Genomic DNA, 14,913 nt, shown 5'->3' on the forward strand with positions numbered 1-14,913 from the left:
TCTGTATGTGTACGGCTGCTGCAGACTGCTGTGGAAGGAAGAAGTCTACGTGAAGGTGTAAAGGCACATTGGTAATTTTGTGATTGTCACTGAGATGATGGTATGAATAAAAATGTTTAAATGAGAAGGTGCCGTGAAGTCTTTGTACTCTTGTCTATTTCCAAGCTTATTGGTTATCATCCCATCAATCTTGTTAAGTTCATAAACTGTCGTATACCAGTGGTCCTACCAGAAGCAATCACAGCTCTTCCAATGCATATTAGTATACAACCAAGTGCGACCTTATGACCTATATTTCTACACTAGCAATTACGAATTTAAACCACTATTCAGCCCAGACAAAATTAATTACTGTCAAAATCTTACTAGTAAACGAATATATCAGTATGTAGCCATGATCAGACAGATAATAATTGTAAATTCAATTATTAAGAATTACATTCTAAAAAAGTTAGGATTCACTTTGTGTGATAATTTGACAAGTATAATATCAGAAAATAGTTTATTAAGTTGGAAAAAAGTAATAAAAATACATGCAGAACTTTACCTTGATATATAATTTTGATTAAAGCTTCATTAAATTGAAAATATAAAAAAAGGAATATACACACACACACACCAAAATAGTTTTCAACCAAAACACCTATCTTTACAGAGAAAATACCACCCTTTCATAGGTATGTTAAACACTGTACCCTATTTGAGTGACAAGCCTCATGTTTGGCCCCTGACAAACTTGAAGTGACCCATGTCTTCTTCAAAGTGATCCATGTCTTCTTTAGAGTGACCCATGGCTATATCAAAGTGAACCAGGTTTTCCAAGATTTTCATGACTTCGTTAAATTGGCACATGTCTCCATCGATTTTACGCAAGTCTTCTTCAAAGTGACCTAGGTCTTCATCGAAGTGGCATATTTCTTCGTCAATGTGACTCATGTCTTTGCCAGTGATATCACGCAAGAATTCAAAGAATTGATGCGTGTGTTCTTTGAAGTGACGCATGTGTTCATGGTAATTACGTGTGTATTGGTATAACTTGTGCATGTCTTGGTTTAATTCGAGCAGGTGTTTGATAAAAATTTTCAAGCGTTTTTTGTACAGACCTGTGACTTCCTTGAAGTGACCCATAGTTTTATTTAAGCGAGGCAGGGCTTCTTTCTTGTGATCGTCGACTTCGTTGAAGTGAATCTCGTCTTCATTGAAGTGACACGTATCTTCATTCAAGTCACCCACATCTTCAACGTGGTTCACCTTGACTTCGTCCAACTGAACGCCGTACTCCCTGAAGCATAGTATGCCATTGCTGTTGAGAACACCATCCCCTCCCGCCTGCTGAGTCACTCCTGCTTGCGAGTTCCTCCACACCTCCCACAGGCGCTGGGCCAACGTTCTTTGGTTCTTGACCAACTTGACCAGGGACCGATTGTGATTTTCAAGATTCCCCATCACGTCTTTTAGAAGCAGATTCACCATTCCAAGATGGTCCTTGTGCCTGTTTATGTACTCCAACATTTCTTCTCCGGGCTCGGCGGGCTCCATCTTGCCAACTCTCCACCTGTTGAAGAAGCAAACTGATCCTCTCAAATGTTCACTTGAACCTAAACTCGTGATAAATATTTAAATTAATTCATTAAATTGTCTGCCTATCACCAGAGAAAACAAGGAACTTTCAGAAAATGTATCACTTAGGTAAAATCAGGAAATAGCAGGGCAGATGTGTGCTAGTTTAGGGAATTTTCAATTTAATGGTTGACAAAAGATTCATCCAGTACTGCTTATCCATGAGTAGGGTCAGGAAAAATTAGCATCTTGATTAGATGCTATTTTTTGGCTACTTTGACAATAATGCAATTTTTCGCTAATTTATTAAACAATGGTATTTCAGCTAAATTTTAAAATAAATCGTTTTTTTTTTTTTGGTTAAATTTGTTAATAATGAAAATAATTTGTCAAATACCCTTTCTAAAATTCTACAAACAGTTACACTTTGATTGACAGTTATCAAAATTGTTTCTTAAAATTTATAGATTCATATTTATAATGAAAAAACCCTGTCATGTAGACTTTCAGTAGCCTGAATCACCTTATATTTGTATCTTGCCGTTTGTTTGGGACGTATGTGCAGGCATAATTTTAATATTTTAAAAATATTTTTTATCACTGAAGACTTATCAGCAAATCAGTCGATATACGAAAACAACCTGACCACCAGCTTTGCTGTAGATTTTCTCATCACGAGCGGAAGGTGTGTGTTTGACTAATAAGGTGAAAAGGAAACAGGCTCCGTTGTATTACATTCTGCTTTAGTGCAAGTGTCCCCAAATTTTAGGCGTGGTTGTCGTGGGAAAGTTAGAACGCCGTGCCACGTGGACAGATGTCCGAGACGGCGAGAGCTTCAAGAAACAAAGCGTAGCGACCAAGCTGCGCCGAGATACAAGTAGACTCTGTAACTATCAACTGGGAAGGTGCGACTGGCTGATCTGTGCCTAATGCTGTGTCTACTCGCCCCTCTGCATATGGGCGTCGTAAGTGTTTTACTTGAGATCATAGGTTTTAAGTTGTAGATAAGCAAGTACATGTAGTTAGCACTTAATATTCTTTATTGTCCGTTCACCGTGGTACATATACAGGCGCCATAACCGGAACTGACATTCACCTGTTATCAGTGATGCCAACCATCACGAGCAAGGCAGATGTACAACACCTTCCCCTTTATACTGCGAGACATGTGACCACTTGCTAGGGTTCTAAGGTTTACTTGTTGAGACCAAACTTACATACAAAGTTGTGCAATTGCTTATTAACAGTACACACTATAATTCAGAAAACAAGTATACTGCATGAAACACACATGTGCAATTCACAACTCACTTACAACACACTAATTGACAAGCAGACAACATTACAAATTTAAGCGCTTCACAGGCTTCACCTCCCTTCCACTTTTGGTAGCCAAGGTATGGCCACTGCTGTCTGTTGCTTCCTGAGATTCATCACCCTGCACAGTAGACACATCAGTCACTGCATTCGTCGAAGTTTGAGGCTCAAACCCCCAGAAGTCAGGCTCCAATGATGAGGTGCGTGGAGTCTGCTTCAGGCGGTTACCCTCCTCGCCATCAGTCTTGGTGTTGGGAACCTCGAGCAGGCGTGGAGCTGACTGGTGGGGCTTCTGCGAGGTCGTGGTTTTCCTCAGATGGATCACATTGCGACGCACTATCCTATCACCTGATCCTCGCACCCAATAGGAGCGAGGTGATGAGTGTTTGCCCACAATGACTCCCGGCTCCCACTTGTCATGTTTGTGGGTTTTGACAACCACAGTTTCCCCCTTAACGAATGTTATCTCCTGTCGCCTGGCCGTTTTGTTGTATACGTCTTTCATCTGCTTCTCCTTTGACATTAATGCTCTCACCACGTGTTCTGGGGAGATGACCCTAGGTCTGAGGGTGTTATATGAGACAGGCAGTTTACTCCGAAGTCTCCTATTAAATAGTAACTGAGAGGGGGACCAGTCTAAGCCAGGAAGAGGGGTGTTTCTATATTCACGAAGTAAGTTTCTGAAATCAGTGCCCTGACTTTTGCGTAGCAGCATTTTGCTAATCTTTACTGCCATTTCTGCCAACCCATTACTGCGTGGATAATGAGGACTACTAGTTCGTAGCTCAATTTCACTCAGGGCATAATACTGACGGCATTCATGAGAATTGAATGGCATGTTATCAGCCATCAGCACTCGTGGGAGGCCATGAGTGCTGAATACTTGTTGCATGGCACTGATGACGGCAGAGGAAGTCTTTTTGGGAAGTTCACACACATCTATCCATTTGGAATATTTGTCCACAAGAACCAAATAATCTTTCCCAGCGAAGTCAAAAATGTCTGCACCTACTGTGTCATATGGCAGCTTTGGAATGGGATGTGGGCAGAGGGGCTGTCTGTAGTTGGCTGGGCGAAACTTCTCACACACAGAGCATTTTTGAATGAACTGCACAATATCAACTGACATAGATGGCCAGTAAAACAACTGACGGCCCTTGGACTTGGTCTTCGATTCTCCACAGTGGCCTTCATGAAGCAGCTGTAGAACATATGGTCTTAGAGCCTCAGGAACAACAACCTTATCGCCGAGGAAGACTAAACCACTTTCAGCACACAAGTCATCCCGCATTTTGTAATAAGGTTTGCATACTTGAGGAACTCTACTGTAGGGGGGCCAATCTGACTGACAAAATTGGGACACTTGACAGAGAGCCGCGTCCTTAGTTGTTTCCAACTGGAACTGAAGCAAGCGTTTGTTTGACATAGGCAAGTGCTTACTGACGGAATGTACTACCTCAACCATTGCAGGATCGTCGAATACCTTGTCTGTAAGATATGACCGCGACAGGTGGTCTGCGAAATACATGAGTTTACCAGGTAGGTAAGTAACGTTTAGGTCATACTTCAACAGTTTAAGACGTAACCTCTGAAGGCGTGCTGAGCCTATATGATGAACTGGTTTGACCATAACATTCACAAGTGGCTTATGATCAGATTGCACTAGGACCTGCTTACCATAAATATAGTAGTGAAATTTAGCTGAGGCAAAAGAAACTGCTAAGAGCTCCTTCTCAATCTGGGAGTAGCTCTTTTCTGCTGCTGTAAGGGACCTGGAGGCAATGTGCACAGGGTGGAGACCCTTTGGGCCCTCCTGAAACAAAGTAGCACCAAGCCCACTCTGTGATGCATCACACTGTATAACAAGTTGGTTTGTGGGATCAAAAGTTGCCAGAACAGGGGCACTAGTGATGAGCGACTTGAGTTTACAAAAAGCCTCTTCATGACACGGGAGCCACAACCAGTCTACATCTGCTTTAAGAAGTTCATACAATGGGGAACACACACTAGACATACCTGGAATATAACAGCGAACAAAATTGAACATCCCCAAAGTACGTTGAAGTTCTTTGCGATTGCTGGGAGCCTGTAGACTAGTCAGAGCTCGGATTCGCTCAGGATCAGGTGACATGCCTGCGGCGGAGAAGATCTGGCCCACATACCTTACTTCGGAAACCTTATATTGAAGCTTATCTGGGTTGAACTTGATGCCAAGGCTGGCTGCACGCTCCACCACTTGCTGAGCACACGTATCATGGTCACCTTCTGTTTCGCCTGTGCAGAGGATGTCATCGAAGAACGTCACCACTCCAGGAATAGAGGCAAAGTTCTCTTCGATAAACTTCTGGAAATTTTCTGGGGCATTGGCAATGCCGTATGGCATGCGTAGATAGCGATAGCACCCAAATGGTGTCGAGAAGCAGCACTTGTGAGACGAGTCTTCATCTAGTTGCACTTGGTGGAACCCTTCCTTAAGATCAAACACTGAATAAAATTTTTTTCCTGTGAGCTTCTCGGACATTTCTTCCAATGTCGGTATTTCATGGTAGTCTCGAATCACCACCTTATTGAGGTCAGTCGGATCAAGACATAACCTCAACTTCCCACTTGACTTTTCCACAACAACTAGGTTGCTCACCCAAGCGCTAGCACTGAGCTTGTCAACTTTACATATAATGCCTTTCTGTTCGAGTCTGTCCAGTTCTTGTTTTAACGCAGGTCTGATTGCTCTAGGGACCCTTCTTGGAGGCTTACAAACAGGGTTGCTATGGTCGCGAATGTTAATTCTACATACTTGGGGGAAACAGCCAAAACCAGTGAATACTTCATTGTGTTCTTTAATGAATCTGTCCTTTGCCTCGTGGCAAGCTGAGTGAACCCTTTTCACAAGATTGAAGTCAACACAAGACTGTAGCCCTAACAAAGGAGTGCTGTCAGAGTCAACTATAACAAATTCAACATAAGACTCTTGGCCTTTGACAGAACAACACAAATTAACTACTCCTTTTGCTGCAAGAATGGTCCCACCCCAAACCTCAATTTTTAGGGATGTTGGCCTGACCTTGAACTGTTTGTCAACCATCCTGAACAAACTGAGTGGCAAAATATTTATTTCAGAACCGGGATCCAATTTTATGTTCACTGCTTTGTCCTCAATCAGTATACGCTCCCTCCACTCATTGATGTGGGTTGTTCCAGTCCCTCTAGGATACACAGAATTGACTGTCACCGCATCACAGTATAGACTCTCACTAGAAGAATGCTTTGCTTTTACCTCCCGAACTTTCCGAACTCTGCACGAGGCAGCAAAGTGATTCATAATGCCACATTTGGCACATTTTTTTCCATATGCTGGGCATTGTCTGGCCTTGTGCTGTGTCTGGCACCTTGAGCAGTTGTACTCACCGTTATCACCAAACTTGCTGTTTTGTCTTGGGCGTGACGACTTCCTATCCTTAGTGGACACAAAGTCACAACTTACACTATCGTGAGTAGAACTCCGAGCTTGAATCTCCTTTGCTTGTTGTTGACTTTGTTCCATCAGACGGCAGTGTGCAGCAACTTTAGTAAGAGTAGCATTGTCTAACCTCAGCAGAGACTCCCGAACGGACGAATCTCTGATGCCCTGGACGATGCGGTCAACCAGCATATTCTCTTCCTGCGAAACTGGGCGCTCATAGCCACATGTTTTAATCAGGCGGCGGCAATCAGTCAAGAAATGATCAAAAGTCTCACCCTCAAGTTGCACACGCTGGTTAAAAACAAACCGTTCATACAAAGGATTTGTTTTTGGTGCCACGAACACGCGATACGCTTCCTTTACTTTAGAATACACAAGCTTGTCCTCCGGTGGGATGTCGAAAGTTTCAAAAAGGGCTCGTCCTTGGGAGCCTAACATGTTTTTGAGTAGGGCGATCTTAACCTTATCTGGGCCCTCATCCTGGCCCGTTGCGATTAAATAATTTTCAAAATCTCCTTCAAACACTTCCCAGTCTTTTCGGGCCGTGGGACTCTCCAAGTCGACAGAGTCAGGGAGCTTTACAAGATTGAGGCCTGCCATGGCACAAACAGAAAAAAACTATACGATTCAGTCTGTCAACAACATTGTTCGATATTCACTATTAACCACCGACGTCCGACTAACATGGACGAACTGAAATATGAACACAATTCCACACGACTGCGCCATGTTTTACTTGAGATCATAGGTTTTAAGTTGTAGATAAGCAAGTACATGTAGTTAGCACTTAATATTCTTTATTGTCCGTTCACCGTGGTACATATACAGGCGCCATAACCGGAACTGACATTCACCTGTTATCAGTGATGCCAACCATCACGAGCAAGGCAGATGTACAACAGTAAGGATATATTTTTGGGGGGGGACTTCAATTGATTTAGTTGTTGAGGAATATCCATCCCCTGGAAAAAAAGCAGGGGGCCGGGGGTTCTCCCCTGGGAAAATTTGGGGTTTGAAGGTGCAAAAAGGTGGTTTTTAGGTATTTTTCTTTCCTAAATATTCTAATTTTAGTTGGTTGCAATATATAATTTATTTTTTATAAAAAATATTTTCAGAGAACAAAATTTGTAAAAACACAGTTAACATATCTGCTGGTGCTATATCCACACAAAATCGTTAATTTAAACATCAGGAGAAACCTGAATTTTACACTTAAATGCCGCAGCAGTATCTTTGAATATATATACTGTATAGAAGTCGCGAGTGGATATGATTTACTCTACGTTTTTCAGAAGCGTATGAGAGCAGCTTGGGAACTTCACCGCTGCAGTGCGCTGCCGTAACGCCCTGTATCGTCTTAGTTGTTATTTACACGTTAGAGCGCAGCACTGTCGCCCGCTGTCATTCCCTGCACCCCCCACCTATCATTCACTGCAGCTCAAGGTCGTTCAACAGGAGGGGGAAGGGGTGTTTGAAGAGTTCGACACTTGTCCGCCAGGGACCACCACAAGTTGATGCCCCAGAGATGGTGGCAATTGCGGCGGTGAATTAACCAACTACCTCAAAACCGTATTAGAAATTTTAACCTGGGCTGGTGACTTCTATACAGTATATATATTCAAAGGCAGTATTAAGAATATTTAGCACATGTACACAAACATAAGTAATAAAGTGATTATATTCACTATTATTATAGTCCCCCCCGGTTGCGATGCACACGTCAGGTAGACTATCCCTCATTAACTCTACTAGCTGCAGCGTCCCAGGGAAACTTGGCTAACTTCACTGTGGGCGGATGAGTGTTCTCTGGTTTTTCCCGGTTCCCTTACGTACTCATTCTGTCAGTGCTCGTTTGTTTTATCATCTCACCGTCTCTCATCGTCTGCATCACCTTCATGTCGGCAGTATGTTAAACTGTAAATCAATAATTCATGTAGAAGCAACTTCTTATATTTAATTTATACATTGTTGCACTTTTCGTTAGCATGAAGTGTAAAATAACCTTTACCTCTTAAGATTTCATTTAAACCTCCATTTTAAATGTAGCTTGAAACTGTCTGCTACTCCTACAGGTCATTTCCAATTATATTTTGCCCTGTCATAACGATAAGGCATCTTAGTTAAGACGGTGGCTGTAACTAAGATACCACCATTTGAACTATGATGCCTTAACATTATGACAGGGTAAAATGAGATCAGCAATCGATCTGCAGGCGTAGCAGACATATTTTTTTATTGAATCCTAGTGATGTGATATACTTTACATATAGCTATCCATTGTAGGTACTTCATAACTGAACTATATGTGAAACCTTAACGATCGAAAAAAAACCTACAATCACAAAAATAAACCAGAGATGTTACATGTACTCTTGCTTAGCAACAGAATTCATATACAAAATTAAAATTAATTCCTGTTATCCAAAATTTATGTGTTAATTAATATTATTTTGCAGTGAATAAGTTTACTTGATGATTTGTATGGCCATGACAAATAGTTTTTTTTATATAACGGAATTTTCAGCACATACTAAAGATTAGACATATGATAGGTTTATGTGGTTTTTTTTCGGTTTGATTTTTAAAATGTAAAACACAGATATGACAAAAATATGTACTTAATGAATTACGTAACTTGAGAATTTTTGTGGCACCACATAGGGTTTTTGGTGGTTTAATGTTTTTATTAAAGATTTTCATGAATATTTGGCAAATATTATATAGCACACAATCAAATCTTGGGTAAGCCATTGATGAGTGTGGTGTTTTCAGCACCAAAATGAGGTTGAGTTAATCTTGTTAGCTGCCCCAGTGAACAGCCTATGTCTGTAAGGGCCCAGTATGTGGAGTGTTAAGAACCTGAAATTGCATTCCAAAGGATTTGGCTTTGAACCCTGGCTATTCTGACTTTCCAACAAATACTAAATATCACCATTAAAAAAAATTAAGCAGAATTTTCTACTTAAAAATTCTTAGTAAAGTTTTTTCTTTAGCACTTTAGCACAGAACATTCAGTATGTCTGCCTGCCTATCTGGCATAATATACAATATGTGTTGTTAAGTATGGAAACTTACATATGAACTGCCCCGAAAACAATAATAATAGCAGTGAAATTAAATAACCAAACACAAGTTAGTCTGAGCCAAATTCACTATAAATGAAAACTAGAACAGCTGTAAGCTATTAACACAAGGGAGAATGGGAAAATAATCTCGCTGCAAAGGTTGACAATACATTAGTTGTTTGATAATAAATAAGATAGTTCTTTTGAAAGTTTATTTTTATTATAAAATATGAAGTAATAGTGCATTATATTCAACATAAATCTGTGTACTAATTGTAAATGATTTTGCTTAGAGGAAGGAAAGTGGTTTTGGTACTCGTAATTGCACAAAAAATCTAGAGCTGTTCTTACATAGCATGTGTGATAATCTGTAAAATTGTGAATTAACTCTGGTTAGCAATTGGCTAGCCAAACAAGCTGTAGTTTGTGAAAGCTAATGCTCAAACTTTAAAAGACTATCATGACCTTTCTAGGAAGAATCGTATGAATGCTGTCATGTAGTGAATATTGTCAAACAGACACAATAACTAGAAGTTGGCCAGGAATTAGCGTTGTACTTCACTACGTATATCGACAAATGTTTTGCCCACCAGAAGGGGAAAAGAAATAAGTTTTTCTTGTTTTAACTGTAATTATCGACATAGTAAAGATTTTGCAAACTTTTTTATAAATTTATTTATTTATTTTATTTTAATTGCTTACCTCTGTGGACCTGTTTGGTATTATACTCTTAGTGTATCTGGCCAAGCATTTACTCAGGCACATGAGCACCAGGTCAACTATTAGTGCAGGGTGGAACAAATTTATTTTCTTGTGAGCTAGTAAATAGAAAAGATAATTTTTAGAGTTGGTGTTCATCTTGTAAAAAAAAAATTAAATTTATATTTTTCTGTACTGTTTGTTTTGACGTCGACCAGCGCTACGCCCTCCCTAAGCCCGATGTGCCTCACGCCGCTGCCAACCCCCTCTCCTTCCACCGACACCCTCTGTTTCAAACCTCCCGCCCCGTGTGCAGGTGTGTGTGTGTGTGCGTGTGAGGCTGCCGACAAGAGGCGAGAGTAGAGTCTGTGCCACGACCCCTTTTGTTTTCTTATTTAATCTTAATGTTTACGTAATTGCTACATGTCTTTTCTTTAAATTATATTCCCTAAGGATTATGTTTGCAGTGCTAGTTGGTAAGGACGGCACAGCGCCCCATGCGGCAGGCAATGGAACTAACCGCAACCAGTTTGAAACATAATCCTAATTAAAATAATTAATACTTGGTATGATTTTATTATAGAATTTTTAGTGTGTTTGTTTTAGTTAAATATGTAGTAACAAATAACAGGAGAGACTAACGGTAAATCCAGCGCTTTCCAGCCGCCATGCTGCCCTGGCCTCTTCAGTCACTTCCGTCGTCACCCGGGGTAGGAAGCTTGGTGAGCACTGCGCAACTTCACATTTTTTCAATCAACTGATCTCTTAGCATCCGCCGGACTTTTTATAATTTCTAAAACTTTTTTGTATCTGCGAGGCCTACTCCGGGTGGCTGACTTGTTTTAATAAATATTTAAGTTCACTTTGAACGTTTAAACACGAACCACGTCTTAGACTCACGAGGCCAGGCCACGAGGTGACCTGGTCAGCCTGTAAACTGATTCTTTCCCGCCGTTGGCGTTATTAACAGTTTCATTGAGTGTATGTAGATGTAGCGCAACTGGAGACGTGTTTGTAACATTACTGGAATAAAAGGAGTGCGTCGAACCTGTGAGTATTAGTCGAGTGACTACGTGTCTCTGCTCCTGAACCTCGAGGCGTGTGGGACGCCTGAAGAGCCCACTGTAACGATATCGCGTGCTAATGGAACCGGGCCTAGCCTTACACGGGTCATGTCACGCCCTGAAGGGAGTCTCCGCCGGGTCCACGTGCCCACATCACGTGGTGGCGCCCACTCCGACATTTCATTTGTTACGTTCCCTTAAGTCCCTAGTACACCATTTTTGAAAAACCCAGTTAATTTTTTTCACTCTTGCTAACTTAACCAACAGTTCACACCATTCTACAGTATTAGAGTAATTCATATGTAGCTAACCTAACCTGACCAACCTTTTTAAAACATTATTCTACTAGAAAATTACTTAAAATATAGCAATGTAGTGAAACATTATCATCTAATAGAATGAGAGGAACTCAAAAATAACTTTTTTCAGAATTTTATGTTGATTTTTTTTTAGAACACCACCTACTCTAGAAAATAGACAATGATAAAGTGCACTAGAGCAAATAAAATTTTCTATTTTTATGCTAAAGTGTGCTGATTAATGCATTAAAGTCTCAATGTACGAATGATGAGTATAGCAATGTAACACATAAGTTTTCATGCCAATTATTTTACTATATTATATTATTATAAATTTTGTATACTAACCTTAACAGCCAACTAGAAATTTATTTTTCACTGAGAAGCCACATTATTTACTGATGGTAAAAATTATTGATGGAAAATATGATGAGTAAAACAGTGTTGATTGCAAAGAGAAATTAAATGCTCTTCTGGAAAGAAATTTTTGGTTTAGCAACTAAGTGTGTAATATTCATAGAAAAGGAAGCAAAATAGATGTTTGAATTTTACTTTTCTTATTATTTTTTTTGAGTAATTGCTTATTTTTGACACACCATTATTGTGCATGCCTTGTTTTACTCCAAAATTTTGTTCAATGTGCAATGTGTTATGGAATGCGTTTTTTAATTTAATGTTTTAACTGCCCTTTTTTATATGATGCATAAACATTACAAAAAACATTTTTGCACATTTTATTCTGTTCTAGGTAGGGTATATTAGATCAGTCAGTGAACTATAATTTCCTGTTGGTACTCTTTAAGATCTTTTGCATTAACTTCACTTACATTCAGCTGATGTTTCTTCATTAAAATTTTTTTTTATAATTTAATTACTTCTTTTTTAAGTAAATCAAATTTTAGAAATTTTGGCCATACATTAAAAAAAAAATATTCTTGTACTGTTCATTCTTTGTAGGTTTGGCAGATCAGTTCATTTTCTCTCATTGTGAGTCTGTAAATTGTCTGTTTGCTTTGCAAAAAAAAAAATTAATAAAATGTTTATTACTTTTTTTTTAAAGTACCTAAATCAAATTTTAGATATTTTGGCCATAATTTTTTAATGACCTCAATTAATTATTTTTTAGTTAATGCCACTAATAAAAAGTCAGCACATAACATCACACAAAAATTATATCGCTATAACTATCGCATTAAAACAGATTTCACAAAAAACAAAAGTGTGTGCATTTATGCTTAGGTGTAACAGCCTGACAAGTAGGCCACATGTGCAGACATAATAATCTAGGATGACGACAAGCATATCTGAGCCAATGAAGTTCCACACCCTACCCACATTTCCAATCAACTAGCGAGATGTAGTGGAACCAAGTGGTAGGTGATGTTTTGCTTAGACCACATTTAAATATTTTAAACACTTATTTTAAAAACTAGCTGCCCGACCCGGCTTCGCATGGCTATATTAATGGAAAAAATTAAGCCACATCTCCCATTTACAGTAAATAAAAAAAAATTCAGTGAAAATTTATTACAATGCTGTATAATGTACCGGAGAGAAAATGAATAGCACGTACAACTGATGTACCCGTACTTTGCTACGGCAGTCTACAGGCAGATCACTCTTGCGCCGCTCATTATACATGCCCCTCCTTGTGGGTACGCCACTGCCGCGCGATGCCCGTTGCCATGGAGACGCAGAAGGCATGAACAATGCAAAATCCTGTTCTCATGCAGACAAAGTACCCACTGTTGCCTGGTTTTAACCACCCATGGGATCTAATTTTCGGAAAATGTCATCCTGCGTAACATAAGGAACATTACTGTGAAGTTTCAAGTCTGTAAAATATATATACTTGAAAAAAAGGGCAATGAAAAAACAAATTAAACACAGAGAGAGGAAAAAAAATAGTTTAGGTTTGTGATTTAAAGTGATAAAAATTATTTAAATACTAATTGAACTCTTATAAGGGTACTGATTGCTTCATTGTTAATATCACACGGGTGTTTTTTACTTGTATGGGAAAATTAAGAATGATAAGGCATCTAGTGTGTGGCAACAATGTTAATAGGCAATAGGAAATAAACTTCTAGCACCTGCGGCATTGTCAACACACTTCGTACGTGTACTGCATGTTGTATCTAACCCCCTCCAATGCATTTGATTCTAAATTGGACTTTTAGTAAGGATCCCTAATGTTATTGATAATATAATATAGCCTATAGCCTTCCTCGATAAATGTACTATCCAACACTGAAAGAATTTTTCAAATCGGACCAGTGGTTCCTGAGTTTAGCGCGTTCAAACAAACAAACAAACAAACAAACAAACTCTTCAGCTTTATAATATTAGTAGAGATTCACACCAGATAATCCCTTAGTAGCCAACATGTTCTTTGATACATCGTATAAATACCCAGCAACTCAACATTTACAACACTTTCCCAGCTCTCTTCTGTGGCAAGTAAAAATTATTTGCACTTAATGATTGCAACTTTTATATGTTTTGAATCACGCTAAGCCATTTCCTTAATCCTACATATTATGTTTGAAATATGTATATCCTTCACCATTTTTTTTAACTACCTTTGTATCACTTTTTCCCCCCACAAAATGTAGGTATATAAAGATAAGTTTTCTACACTTTGTCATAGACAAATTATTTTTTCTCACCAGAATTGGTTAGGTGTGTGTAATATCAAGCTGTAAGAGACTAGGGCAATGGAGATTCAGGTATGAAGTGATAGTGTAAACACCACCTCAGTAACTAAATAATACCTACCTTGGAAGTGGAGTTGACAGTGATCAGTGAACACGTGACAATGTTGTCCATATTTTTTTTTTTATCACTGGTCTACTGAAAATATTGCACAATTATTGCATTATTTTATTGCATTATTCCACAATGAGTTTTATGAGGTGCAGAAATTCATGGACACACAGAAACCAGTGAAACTCAAATGGATGCCATGCGCATGATAACATAACCACGGGTCTATTTGGTAGTTTTTCAGAGGTTAAGTTTAGGAAGCATTATACGCCATGAATTGATTCATTCAGATGGCCACTGTACCTTGATCTTCAGCTGAGCAACCTGTGGCAAATGGTGCAGAATTCATTAGAAGACTTCAGTTTACTCCACTCAGTATTCCTAGACTTTCTCTCCCCACTACCCCCTACTATCTGTAAGTGAAGTGACTTGGCGTGTTATGAGTTATGGCAGTCGAGAAGTCGGTTTACAGGGAAAAATAAGTTAGGGTCAAAAGCCTTTATTGTCTCCTGCATATCAGTCACCAAAACAGTTTTTTTTTATTAATGATAGAATTCAAAATTTTCTCAAATTCGAATTCCAGAGAGCAGGTACGTCAAATGGACCCCTCAAATCCAAATATAGGTGTCAAGTGTCAAAAATAAATTATGTACAAGAAATCAAAAATACTAACTATGTAACTA

The 14,913-nt window shown here is 39.2% G+C and overlaps 1 protein-coding gene across 1 annotated transcript; it reads right to left on the reverse strand.

Annotated features, from left to right (window-relative positions):
• Positions 1-462: 462 nt before the first annotated feature.
• On the reverse strand, positions 463-11,976 carry LOC134540589 (uncharacterized). Its single transcript, XM_063383415.1, has 2 exons — positions 11,813-11,976; positions 463-1,555 (listed from the first exon to the last, which is right to left on the reverse strand). The coding sequence occupies exon 2, from the start codon at positions 1,537-1,539 to the stop codon at positions 715-717; it is 825 nt and encodes a 274-aa protein (XP_063239485.1). The 5' UTR covers positions 1,540-1,555; positions 11,813-11,976; the 3' UTR covers positions 463-714.
• Positions 11,977-14,913: the final 2,937 nt, after the last annotated feature.

Source organism: Bacillus rossius, chromosome 17 (assembly GCF_032445375.1).
Source record: "Bacillus rossius redtenbacheri isolate Brsri chromosome 17, Brsri_v3, whole genome shotgun sequence".
Classification (NCBI taxonomy): domain Eukaryota; kingdom Metazoa; phylum Arthropoda; class Insecta; order Phasmatodea; family Bacillidae; genus Bacillus; species Bacillus rossius.